The sequence below is a fragment of the Aedes albopictus genome, chromosome 3, assembly GCF_035046485.1.
Source record: "Aedes albopictus strain Foshan chromosome 3, AalbF5, whole genome shotgun sequence".
Lineage (NCBI taxonomy): Eukaryota > Metazoa > Arthropoda > Insecta > Diptera > Culicidae > Aedes > Aedes albopictus.
Window position 1 is genome coordinate 345,225,763 of NC_085138.1, and position 14,016 is coordinate 345,239,778.

Sequence of the window (14,016 nt, forward strand, 5' to 3'; positions counted from 1 at the left end):
TCGCACACGCATACCAAAGTCGTGACAGAGCTGTGAAAGCGACTTTCCACGAAGTGAGTGTAACTTACATTTATCTCGTGGAGAGTTGCCTTCGCAGCTCCTTCACGACTTTAGTATGCGTGTGCAATCCCTACTCTATTCGGCAAACTTTTAGATCAAATCACAAGGAAAAAGTCGTTCATGCATCGTTTCTTGATTGGACGGTTCCGAGCTGAGCAAATAGCAAGTGAGTATAACTCTTTAGAAGTGAGTGTTCCCAACCTTGCTTAACACCTGTAACAAAATTTGAAGAAGATCTGATAAAACAAGTTTTGAAACCTTTTTTACACGATTTTTTACGCAGGTATAAAATCGCGTAGAAACAGAATTTAGTGTATTCGATTTCCAGTGCAAAAGAGGCTTTCCATCGATAGTCTACATCTTTTTGCTTCTATCTAGCATGCATCCTATTTTTCACTCACGTGATCAAAACGTTTATCCACCTCCGCGAAAATGTTTTTTCACTGCATGGGATGGAAAATAAAAGTTTTTCACTCCAGAGCTCACGATAATTCTCTTTCTCTCCATGCACAACTCACGGATAAACAACAAGGCATCAAATTGTGTGACTCGCAGACGTAGTGAAACGTCTTCATCGATGCACGAGATCAAATATTTGACGTTTAATGATATCGTGTTTACACTTGTGTTTACATAAATTGTACTTGTTTGCATGGCCACCAAGATAACGCGGCACCGCTCAGTCGGGCGAAAACGCGGATTGGTGCAGACTGAGCAACCATTTTCTCCTGGAAGAGCAAACGACTTGTGAGTGAGCGCTAGTTGAAGAGAGCATACTTTTATCACGCAAAGGAATCGTTACTCGCGTGAGTGTGGGAAAAATTGGTGCCTCATTCAATGAGGCTCATTGGTAAACGTAGGTCAGAATATCTGTAATGATTAGCTATTTTGCTTCGGATGAGACGAGAATTAGCGCTACGACGAATTAACTTTTTATCCTATGTCTGTTTGTCTAACATGTGTTTGTTGAATAAATTGAGATTTAAATTTCGAAAAGAAATCCACATGTTCCGGTAGGAATCGAACCTACGAATCCCAATTCTCTAGATGGGCGTTTCTATTCCTCAAAGCTATGGCTCCACCTAACAGCACTTGACCATCTCCGTCGCCTGATGGCGACTGAAATTGATGCCACTATCGCTCATGGTTTGCTGCTTTTGTACAATCCAAATTTCCCTTGGCTGGGATTAGATGAACATCGCACACACACATATCTGTAGTGTACGTGTTTAAGCCGAGAGGGGATTTTTTTTAATTTGTCGTGAATTTCGGCTTCGAGCACTGTCTATCGATGACATATCAGTATGACTTGAGTGTGCCGTCGGACTCTCGACAAGTTAGTCCACGGCCGGCTTATTACGGTGATCGTCAAGTGGAGCCGTAGCTTGGAATAATAGAAATGCCCATCTAGAATTGGGAGTCGTGGGTTCTGTTTTCACAGGATTTTCTTTTCGCAATTGGTATCTCAATTTGTTCATGAATGTCATAGCATTTTCAACATTGTAATTTTCTCTTGGCTTGGTAACCCAAGTAAAATCAAGAAATGGACGCGGATAAAAGGATATTTCACATAAAATATTGTTTTTATGGTTGTTTTCCTTCCTCATTTAAGTTAACCGTCAAATCACTTTCCACGTTACGTCTAATTCTACATCAAATCATAGAGATCATGTCAACGAAAGTACAGGATTCTAGGAGATAATTTATAGGGAGCATTAACCAAAGAAAGACAGCTGAGAGGGACAGTTGGGAAAACGTTTCTAACTTGTTTTTACGTAAAAAAATAATGGAAACTAATAAACGAAAAACAATCTACTTAACACCAATTAGCACACACTCACTACGGGAGGGTTTGATACGAGATTTGTTTTTTGATCTAACAATCAGAGACAGGTATATAGATATATAGTGACAGAAACCAACGAAAAGATAGAGAAACAGAAAACAAAAGAAAAACTAAAATAAAACTGAGAATGACTAACTGTCGGTAAAAGAGTATAAAGAGAGTCTAATTTGAACTGGGTTTGAAGGGTAGAATCCACTCTGGTTTATACATATTTGCTACACTTTGGGAGGCATTTGGTGCGCTCTGTTCAAGCTACACGGGTTTTCCTCACTTATTTTTCGGTTTCAAACGAAAGGAAACTAATTAAGACAGGGTTTTGAAGAAACTGAGAATTGTGGGATGAGTCGGGGATTTCTTTGGGAAACTGTTGATGATGACTTTCAAAGAAGCAGAGGCTCGCAACTAAAGGATTTTGTATTTTGAGAGCAGATTTTTGATTTGAAGAAGTTTGTTTTTGATGTATGAATTGAAAATTTGATGAAAATAATAACAAAAATTGTGAGTAATCGGAGTTCTCGGGAAACCAATTGGATTAGCAATACATGGCTAAGTACTCAACATATACACATAAGGGGTCGTTCAAATATGACGTCCATCATTTAGGGGGGAGGGGGGGGTCTGAGAAAGTGTGACACACCATGTATAAGGTATACAAAAAAGCGTGACAGTGGGGGGAGGGGGGGTCTAAAAATCCGGAAGAATGATGGACGTCATATTTGAATCGACCCTAAAATAAACAGCAAACCAAGATACGAACACTGACCGACAGAGGGACTCCAGGAATGAGCTACATGTAACATGATTGGCTACTGGGGATTCGTCGAAGATTTCGTATTAAGTAGATCAGCAGTTTTTACTTGTTTTTGTGATACTTTAGAACACAGTTTCCAATCTTCTTAGTACACAGTCTTCAACATGATCTATGATGAAGGATTTCTTGAGGATTGGGATATGGAATCTCACACACAAATGACTTTCTATCTGGAGGTGGGACGTTACTGGGAAAACACAATGGCATGGCGGAAGTACTTGGGAACGGGCGTTCTCAACAACGGGGGTTATAAGTTTCGTTTAGTAGCAGGTAACAGTAGTAGTAGTAGTAACAGGTACTTATTTAGTTTATAGTGTTTAGAAAACGCAAGTGGATAATAACCTTCGTTCCATATCCAACTGAGATGATTGTGCTGCTCACCTGCGGGCTGCACGGACGCAATCTGGCTTGTTAACTTGTTTTTCACGAACTTGAGCGCGTTGGCGATGTTGGACTTGATCCAGTTGGAGAAGCGCGATATCCGGTTGAACGCCTCCGCGATCTTGTTCGTTTCGTTGTCGGCCGTCGGTGCCGACAGCGACGATGAACCGAAATTGGACAAAAGCAAGGCTAAGAAAAGGTTAAGTACCTGGATTGGAAGGGGAGAGAGAAAGCATTCTCCGATTAGTACGTATCCGTTGGTCACACAGCACTGCTGAACCGAAAGGCGATACTTACTACTAGATTTCCTATCACTACGGTGGCCAAAAAGAACGGAATACAGGACACGTCGCCGACCAGCATGCAGTCCCACATGGATTCGATCCACTCGCCGCACAGCACTCGGAACACGATCATGAACGAGTGCATGAAGTCGGTGAAGTTCCACCGTGGCAGGTCCTTGTCCGGGAAGCGATCCACATTGTCTGGTGGCGGAGCAGGGATAGATGGTTTGATCAGTATTGTAATCAGTGATTCGAAGGCAGAGGTGAATTCTTAGCATTATGTGATTATCAGTACTAATCTAAAAGCTAGTGGAGATGAATTGGAATCAAAGCATTGATTTTATTCGGGCTCGATAACTAATTGTACTTTATACGAAAGGGAGAAGCTTGCTTGCATGATTGTTACTCTTGTTTATTGGAAGCTTCGCGCGCAATTTTGTTTTATAATAAATCCGATTGTTTAGCACTAGCTGTCCCATCGTAGATGGTTGATCAGTGAAGCGAGAAATGGAAGCGATTATCTATTTATTTTTCGTTTATGCGTACAATAGTTATTAATTTTCACAGGACCGAATGTAAAATTGCTTGATTATTTTACTTTATAGTGGTATGACAAAATGAAAACACTGACTTCAAAGTTCCGGTCTGCGTGGGACCTTCTTCAGGGTCATACTGTTGTTAAGAATGCACTTAGTTTAAAATCTTCAAGATCTTCTGAAGATTAAAATGAAATGCTCTTTCCTATGGAATAAAAAATTCTGGCTTACATCTACGGATAGACATAATCTGCGTTTATTTTCTTGAGTGCATATTGTTCGTGCGGATAAGATTTACCAAACCGGAGAATGGATGATTCCTGCAGCGCTTACAAATTGGAATTCCGTGTTGAAGTTATAGTATTGTTGTGTCCTGCGAGGGACAATGCGGAGATCAGCGCCGTTACCATCTCAAGTATATTGGTCTAGCATACGACGAGGGCTACGCATGTGTACATTCAAGCATATTATGGATGTGCGATTCCTGCAGGGATTACATCATAAAAAGACGTTTTCGCAAAACTGCCACTGATAAACACCGTAATGATTTTGCGACTAAGAGCGACGTTGATGGTGTCTCCAGTTAGCCTAGTGCTTAAGGCTATGGATCGCCAATCCGGAGACGGCGGGTTCGATTCCCGTTCTGGTCGGGAAAATTTTCTCGACTCCCTGCACCCAAAACTGGAATTTAGGAGCGTTTTAGTGCACGTCGTTTTGTGCACGAAACGTGCACGGCATAGGCGCAAAACGTGCACGTTGGATGGTGCGCAAACGCTCATGCTCGGTTATCGCATACATGCGTAACAAAAATAGTATCTGGATACAAAGATCCACCACTGAACTGCTCGACTATGGAACGCGAACAAACTGCGAATGATGGTGCACGCACACAAGTACTGTATGGAATGTACAAACAGATGCCGTACAGTATAACCAACACTCAAGTGTGTGTGAGCAAAATCATGTTGTTCAGTTTGTTTTCAACCATCGTCGTCGGTTCACGGTTTGCGGAATCAATCGCGAATATTTTACAAATTAAAGTAGTTTTAATTTAAATGTTAGTTTTAAATTTAAGTGCAAGAAGTCATCAGCGGTGGCGCGGCGCGGTGGTGGCGGTGGCGAAAATTTATAGTGTTTTTTTTTGTGATTTTGATTTGGGGAAGTGGCTCATCCGCCAGCAGTAAATAAAGTGGAGGGCTTTTTTTTTTAAATATACCTAATCTACAGAAAAAAACGGCAAGCAATCGGAAGTGAAATTGGCGAGATTGGCCGTGATCGGTCTGAGTCGCCCAGTGTTATAAAAAATGTAGTGGAATTTGAAATGGGCAGTGATAATGCCACCTAGGGGCACCGATGATTACGTGCGAAATAGAGAGTGCGCGTGCGTGAAGCCGGAAAGATAAATATCTATAGTTTTGTGAAATGTTGTCGTATGATCACAGTTCTTTTTGAATACCTCACAGTTCTGTTTTGATTATTGAATATATTTTTCAATTTTACTTGTTTACAATTTTAATGTTAAAAATTGGGTACTTATGTATAAAAAATATTGATATTTTCTATAACCTAAACGAAAGAGCTCATCATATCATGATTTATTGCGTTTCAATACCTTTGTTTTGATGGATGAATAAACAAAATAGTTCTAATGTCCGTGGATAGAATGACAGTTTACCACGAAAAAAATTTACCCATATAAACCTAGAATGTATTTTAAAAATAGTTCCCAGGCTTAGAAAATTATAAAATTTTGAATTTCGACTAATTTAAGGGTGGAGATTCCGATTATGAAATAATCTGGATACTCCCAAAAGAAGATAATTGTTTTCGTGAAATCGCAATTCTAGTGAAACTTCTTAGAGCAATTAACATTTTTCAAATTTGACTTGTTAACAATGATTGTCGAGAGGTCACTGTTCTTATTAATCTTCCTGGAGCAATTCTGATTAATTTAATATAATTATTTTAAAATTTTACTTGTGTTAAGAACTGTTGTCGTATGATCACAATTCTTATGCTATTGTTTGGAGCAATTCTAAATAAGTTTCTAAGATGGGGAGGTGCTGTCTGGGGCTACAAGAGTGATTGCCGGAAGAAGGTTCGCGAGCCCGCAGTGCCGGGGGGATTTTCAGGGATGTGTTGTGTGCAGGTGTATTTCAATTTTGTTCGCGACCAGATCCGAGCAAGCCAACGTCTCCGTGTGATTCGGTGCAGGTGTGTGGCAATGGTTCATGGCTTTTTTCTCACTATTTGCGTACGTGTGGTGATAAGTAATGAAAAAATGATAATGAAAATACTGAATGAAAAAGAAGAAAACGGTATCTGATGGAGTTGAACGAATCAGGGTATCAGAGATGAATATTGCCTGGCTAATAAAACAGGCGAAGATAGCATTGAGATCCCCGCGATGGCAGTTCGCAGTTGAGTACGACATGAGGCTTTCCAACATCTAGAGGGACTGGACACAATCCACCCACGATCGGACCCAGAGGTGAAAGATCCATCATTCGGCGTAGATTCATCGGAGCACCGGCAACGTATATACCAACAAGTAAGAAATAATAATAACTCCTTGAAGCAAAGCCTTATCAGGAAATGCTTTCATGATATTACTTATTTTAAGAATTGGAATCGTAAAATCCCAATTCTTCTTGGAGCTATTCTGATTGATGTGTAAATTCCATTTGATTTGTGTTAAGAGTTGCTTTCGCAAGATCATAAGTCTTATAAAACTCCTCGATACAACAATCTTTTAATAATTCAATCACTCCCTGGAGCAATTCTGTTTAATTCAATAAAATTATTTTTGAAGTTTTATTTGTGTTAAGAAATGTTATCGTGAGATCAATTATTGATGCAATTCTGATTAATTCATTGTAATTATTTTTGAAGTTTTATTTGTGTTGAGAATTGTTGTCGTGAGATCACAGTTCTTATGGAACTTCTTGGAACTATTCTGATTAATTTATCTATTTTTTTTTTGAAATTTTGTTTCTGTTAAGAATTGTTGCCGTGAGATCACTTATTGGAGCAATTCTGTTGAATTGATTTAAATTATTTTGAAATTTTAGTTGTATTGAGAATTGTTGTCGTGAGATCACAGTTCTTATGGAACTCCTTGGAGCAATTCTGTTTAATTCATTTACATTATTTTTGAAATTTTAGTTGTATTAAGAATTGTTGTCATGAGATCACAGTTCTTATGAAACTTCTTGTTTAATTCATTGATTTTATTTTTGAAATTTTATTTGTGTTGAGAATTGTTGTCGTGAGATCACAGTTCTTTTGAAACTTCTTGGAACTATTCTGTTTAATTCATTGATTTTTGTTTTTAATTTTATTTGTGTTGAGAATTGTTGTCGAAAATCACAGTTCTTATAGAACTCCATGGAGTCATTCTGATTAATTCATTGTAATTATTTTTGAGGTTTTATTTTTGTTGAGAATTGTCGTCCTGAGATCACTGTTCTTATGGAACCCCTTGGAGCAATTCTGTTTGATTCATTACAATTATTTTTGAAATTTTAGTTGTATTAAGAATTGTTGTCGTGAGATCACAGTTCTTATGGAACTCCTTGGAACAATTCTGTTTAATTCATTTACATTATTTTTGAAATTTTAGTTGTATTAAGAATTGTTGTCATGAGATCACAGTTCTTATGAAACTTCTTGTTTAATTCATTGATTTTATTGTTGAAATTTTATTTGTGTTGAGAATTGTTGTCGTGAGATCACAGTTCTTATGGAACTCCTTGGAGCAATTCGGTTTAATTCATTTTTTTTTTAATTTTATTTGTGTTGAGAATTGTTGTCGTGAGATCACATATTGGAGCAATTCTGTTTAATTTATTTAAATTATTTTTGAAATTTTATTTGTGTTGAGAATTGTTGTCATGAGATCACAGTTCTTATGAAACTTCTTGTTTAATTCATTGATTTTTTTTTTAATTTTATTTGTGTTGAGAATTGTTGTCGTGAGATCACAGTTCTTATAGAACTCCTTGGAGTCATTCTGATTAATTCATTGTAATTATTGTTGAGGTTTTATTTTTGTTGAGAATTGTCGTCCTGAGATCACAGTTCTTATGGAACTCCTTGGAGCAGTTCTGTTTGATTCATTTAAATTATTTTTGAAATTTTATTTGTGTTGAGAATTGTTGTCATGAGATCACAGTTCTTATGAAACTTCTTGTTTAATTCATTGATTTTATTTTTGAAATTTTATTTGTGTTGAGAATTGTTGTCGTGAAATCACAGTTCTTATTGAACACCTTGGAGCAATTCTGTTAAATTCATTTAAATTATTTTTGAAATTTTAGTTGTATTAAGAATTGTTGTCATGAGATCACAGTTCTTATGGAACTCCTTGGAGGAATTCTGTTTAATTCATTTACATTATTTTTGAAATTTTAGTTGTATTAAGAACTGTTGTCATGAGATCACAGTTCTTATGAAACTTCTTGTTTAATTCATTGATTTTATTTTTGAAATTTTATTTGTGTAGAGAATTGTTGTCGTGAGATCACAGTTCTTTTGAAACTTCTTGCCACTATTCTGATTAATTCATTGTAATTATTTTTGAGGTTTTATTTTTGTTGAGAATTGTCGTCCTGAGATCACTGTTCTTATGGAACCCCTTGGAGCAATTCTGTTTGATTCATTACAATTATTTTTGAAATTTTAGTTGTATTAAGAATTGTTGTCGTGAGATCACAGTTCTTATGGAACTCCTTGGAACAATTCTGTTTAATTCATTTTTTTTTTAATTTTATTTCTGTTGAGAATTGTTGTCGTGAGATCACATATTGGAGCAATTCTGCTTAATTCATTTAAATTATTTTTGAAATTTTATTTGTGTTGAGAATTGTTGTCATGAGATCACAGTTCTTATGAAACTTCTTGTTTAATTCATTGATTTTTTTTTTAATTTTATTTGTGTTGAGAATTGTTGTCGTGAGATCACAGTTCTTATGGAACTCCTTGGAGCAATTCGGTTTATTTCATTTTTTTTTAATTTTATTTGTGTTGAGAATTGTTGTCGTGAGATCACATATTGGAGCAATTCTGTTTAATTCATTTAAATTATTTTTGAAATTTTATTTGTGTTGAGAATTGTTGTCATGAGATCACAGTTCTTATGAAACTTCTTGTTTAATTCATTGATTTTTTTTTAAATTTTATTTGTGTTGAGAATTGTTGTCGTGAGATCACAGTTCTTTTGAAACTTCTTGGAACTATTCTGTTTAAATAATTGATTTTTTGTTTTGAAATTTTATTTGTGTTGAGAATTGTTGAAGTGAAATCACAGTTCTTATAGAACTCCTTGGAGTCATTCTGATTAATTCATTGTAATTATTTTTGAGGTTTTATTTTTGTTGGAACTCCTTGGAGCAATTCTGTTTGATTCATTTACATTATTTTTGAAAATTTAGTTGTATTAAGAACTGTTGTCATGAGATCACAGTTCTTATGAAACTTCTTGTTTATTTCATTGTTTTTTTTTTTTTGAAATTTTATTTGTGTTGAGATTTGTTGTCGTGAGATCACAGTTCTTATGGAAGTTCTTGGAACTATTCTGTTTAATTCATTGATTTTTTTTGAAATTTTATTTGTGTTGAAAACTGTTGTCGTGAGATCACAGTTCTTATGGAACTCCTTGGAACTATTCTGAATAATTTATCTTTTTTTTTATTTTAAAAAATTTGTTAGTGTTAAGAATTGTTGCCGTGAAATCACTTATTGATGCAATTCTGGATAATTCATTGTTATTATTTTTAAATATTTATTTGTGTTGAGAATTGTTGTCGTGAGATCACATATCTTATAGAAATCCTTGGAACCATTCTGATTATTTCTTTTTTTTTTAATTTTATTTGTATCAAGAATTGTTGTCGTGAGATCACAGTTCTTATGGAACTCCTTAGAACTATTCTGAATTATTTTCTCTATTTTTTTATTTTAAAAAATTTGTTTGTGTTAAGAATTGTTGCCGTGAAATCACTTATTGGAGCAGTTCTGTTTAATTTATTTAAATTATTTATGAAATTTTATTTGTGTTGAGAATTGTCGTGAGATCACTTATTGGAGCAATTCTGTTTAATTCATTTAAATTATTTTTGAAATTTTAGTTGTATTAAGAATTGTTGTCATGAGATCACAGTTCTGATGGAACTTCTTGGAACTATTCTGTTTAATTCTTTTTTTTTTTGAAATTTTATTTGTTTTGAGAATTGTTGTCGTCCTACCGAGAAGAAACAGCCCCGGGCTGAAAATCTCGTTAATAAAGATAATAAAAATAAATTGTTGTCGTGAGATCACAGTTCTTATGGAGCTCCTTGGAGCAATTCTGTTTGATTCATTTAAATTATTTTTGAAAGTTTAGTTGTGTTGAGAATTATTGTCGTGAGATCACAGTTCTTATGGAACTTCTTGGAACTATTCCGAATAATTAATCTTTTTTTTTTTTGAAATTTTGTTAGTGTTAAGAATTGTTGCCGTGAAATCACTTATTGGAGCAGTTCTGTTTAATTCATTTAAATTATTTATGAAATTTTAGTTGTATTAAGAACTGTTGTCATGAGATCACAGTTCTGATGGAACTTCTTGGAACTATTCTGTTTAATTCATTGATTTTTTTTTTTGAAATTTTATTTGTTTTGAGAATTGTTGCCGTGAGTTCACTTATTGGAGCAGTTCTGTTCAATTCATTGAAATTATTTTTGAAATTTTATTTCTGTTGATAATTGTTGTCGTGAGATCACAGTTCTTATGGAACTTCTTAGAACTATTCTGTTTAATTCATTGATTTTTTTTTGTTAAATTTATTTGTGTTGAGAATTGTTGTCGTGAGATCACAGTTCTTATAGAACTCCTTGGAACCATTCTGATTAATTCATTTAAATTATTTTTGAAATTTTATTTGTGTTGAGAATTGTTGTCATGAGATCACAGTTCTTATGGAACTCCTTGGAGCAATTCTGTTTAATTCATTTTTTTTTTTAATTTTATTTGTATCAAGAATTGTTGTCGTGAGATCACAGTTCTTATGGAACTCCTTAGAACTATTCTGAATAATTTATCTATTTTTTTATTTTAAAAATTTTGTTAGTGTTAAGAATTGTTGCCGTGAAATCACTTATTGGAGCAGTTCTGTTTAATTCATTTAAATCATTTTTGAAATTTTATTTGTGTTAAGAATTGTTGTCATGAGATCACAGTTCTTATGGAACTCCTTGGAGCCATTCTATTTAATTCATTTTTTTTATTTCATTTGTGTTGAGAATTGTTGTCGTGTAAAATCCAGCCAAAAATTTTTAAAGAGGGAGAGGAGACAAAATGTCAAAATTAAATTTTTATCAGCCTTATTTCGCTATAACTCGGACAATCTTAAACCCATATATTTGATTTTTTGTACATGGAACTCCTTGGAGCAATTCTGTTAAATTCATTTAAATTATTTTTGAAATTTTAGTTGTATTAAGAATTGTTGTCATGAGATCACAGTTCTTATGAAACTTCTTGTTAATTTCACTGATTTTTTTTTAAATTTTATTTGTGTTGAAAATTGTTGTCGTGAGATCACAGTTCTTATGGAACTTCTTGGAATTATTCTGTCTAATTCATTGATTTTTTTTTTGAAATTTTATTTGTGTTGATAATTGTTGTCGTGAGATCACATTTCTTATAGAACTCCTTGGAACCATTCTGATTATTTCATTTTTTTTTTAAATTTTTGTGTTGAGAATTCTTGTCGTGAGATCACAGTTGTTATGGAACTTCTTGGAACTATTCTGAATAATTTATCTATTTTTTTATTTTAAAAATTTTGTTTGTGTTAAGATTGTTGCCGTGAAATCACTTATTGATGCCATTCTGAATAATTCATTGTTCCTCTCCTCTTCTTGGCGTAACGTCCTCACTGGGACAAAGCCTGCTTCTCAGCTTAGTGTTCTATGAGCACTTCCACAGTTATTAACTGAGAGCTTCCTCTGCCAATGACCATTTTGCATGCGTATATCGTGTGGCAGGCACGAAGATACTCTATGCCCAAGGAAGTCAAGGAAATTTCCTTTACGAAAAGATCCTGGACCGAGCGGGAATCGAACCCGTCACCCTCAGCATGGTCATGCTGAATACCCGTGCGTTTACCGCCTCGGCTATATGGGCCCTTATAATTCATTGTTATTATTTTTAAATATTTATTTGTGTTGAGAATTCTTGTCGTGAGATCACAGTTCTTATGGAACTACTTGGAACTATTCTGAATAATTTACCTATTTTTTTATTTTGAAAATTTTGTTTGTGTTAAGAATTGTTGCCGTGAAATCACTTATTGGAGCAGTTCTGTTTAATTCATTTAAATTATTCTTGAAATTTTAGTTGTATTAAGAATTGTTGTCATGAGATCACAGTTCTGATGGAACTTCTTGGAACTATTCTGAATAATTTATCTATTTTTTTTTATTTTAAAAATTTTGTTTGTGTTAATTATTGTTGCCGTGAAATCACTTATAGGAGCAGTTCTGTTTAATTCATTTAAATTATTTTTGAAATTTTATTTGTGTTGAGAATTGTTGTCGTGAGATCACAGTTCTTTTGGAACTTCTTGGAATTATTCTGTTTAATTCATTGATTTTATTTTTGAAATGTTATTTGTGTTGAGAATTATTGTCATGAGATCACAGTTCTTATGGAACTTCTTGGAGTCATTCTGATTAATTCATTGTAATTATTTTTGAGGTTTTATTTTTGTTGGAACTCCTTGGAGCAATTCTGTTTGATTCATTTACATTATTTTTGAAATTTTAGTTGTATTAAGAACTGTTGTCATGAGATCACAGTTCTTATGAAACTTCTTGTTTATTTCATTTTTTTTTTTGAAATTTTATTTGTGTTGAGTTTTGTTGTCGTGAGATCACAGTTCTTATGGAACTTCTTGGAACTATTCTGAATAATTTATCTATTTTTTTTTATTTTAAAAAATTTGTTAGTGTTAAGAATTGTTGCCGTGAAATCACTTATTGATGCAATTCTGGATAATTCATTGTTATTATTTTTAAATATTTATTTGTGTTGAGAATTGTTGTCGTGAGATCACATATCTTATAGAACTCCTTGGAACCATTCTGATTATTTCATTTTTTTTTTAAATTTTATTTGTATCAAGAATTGTTGTCGTGAGATCACAGTTCTTATGGAACTCCTTAGAACTATTCTGAATAATTTATCTATTTTTTTTTATTTTAAAAATTTTGTTTGTGTTAAGAATTGTTGCCGTGAAATCACTTATAGGAGCAGTTCTGTTTAATTCATTTAAATTATTTTTGAAATTTTATTTGTGTTGAGAATTGTTGTCGTGAGATCACAGTTCTTTTGGAACTTCTTGGAATTATTCTGTTTAATTCATTGATTTTATTTTTGAAATTTTATTTGTGTTGAGAATTATTGTCATGAGATCACAGTTCTTATGGAACTTCTTGGAACTACTCTGATTAATTAATCTATTTTTTTTTTTAAATTTTGTTTAAGTTAAGAATTGTTGCAGTGAGATCACATATTGGAGCAATTCTGTTAAATTCATTTAAAATATTTTTGTTGTTGTTTTAGTTGTTATAAGAATTGTTGTCATGAGATCACAGTTCTTATGAAACTCCTTGGAACTATTCTGAATAATTTATCTATTTTTTTATTTTAAAAATTTTGTTTGTGTTAAGAATTGTTGCCGTGAAATCACTTATTGGAGCAGTTCTGTTTAATTTATTTAAATTATTTATGAAATTTTATTTGTGTTGAGAATTGTCGTGAGATCACTTATTGGAGCAATTCTGTTTAATTTATTTAAATTATTTTTGAAATTTTAGTTGTATTAAGAATTGTTGTCATGAGATCACAGTTCTGATGGAACTTCTTGGAACTATTCTGTTTAATTCTTTTTTTTTTTGAAATTTTATTTGTTTTGAGAATTGTTGTCGTCCTACCGAGATGAACCAGCCCCGGGCTAAAAATCTCGTTAATAAAGATAATAAAAATAAATTGTTGTCCTGAGATCACAGTTCTTATGGAGCTCCTTGGAGCAATTCTGTTTGATTCATTTAAATT

The 14,016-nt window shown here is 33.6% G+C and overlaps 1 protein-coding gene across 50 annotated transcripts in view; it reads right to left on the reverse strand.

The window, feature by feature from the left end:
* Positions 1–14,016, reverse strand: part of LOC109421922 (sodium channel protein para) — a 521,170-nt gene that overhangs the window by 83,264 nt on the left and 423,890 nt on the right. For 31 of the 50 annotated variants that reach the window (XM_062855169.1, XM_062855173.1, XM_062855172.1 and 28 more), the window contains 2 exons: positions 3,396–3,583; positions 3,099–3,306 (listed from right to left, as the gene is read on the reverse strand). In XM_062855169.1, the coding sequence (XP_062711153.1) occupies positions 3,099–3,306; positions 3,396–3,583 (396 nt within the window). Of the gene's footprint in view, positions 1–3,059; positions 3,307–3,395; positions 3,584–14,016 lie in introns of all 50 variants that reach the window. The other 19 variants (XM_062855155.1, XM_062855141.1, XM_062855127.1 and 16 more) reach the window with 1 other exon arrangement.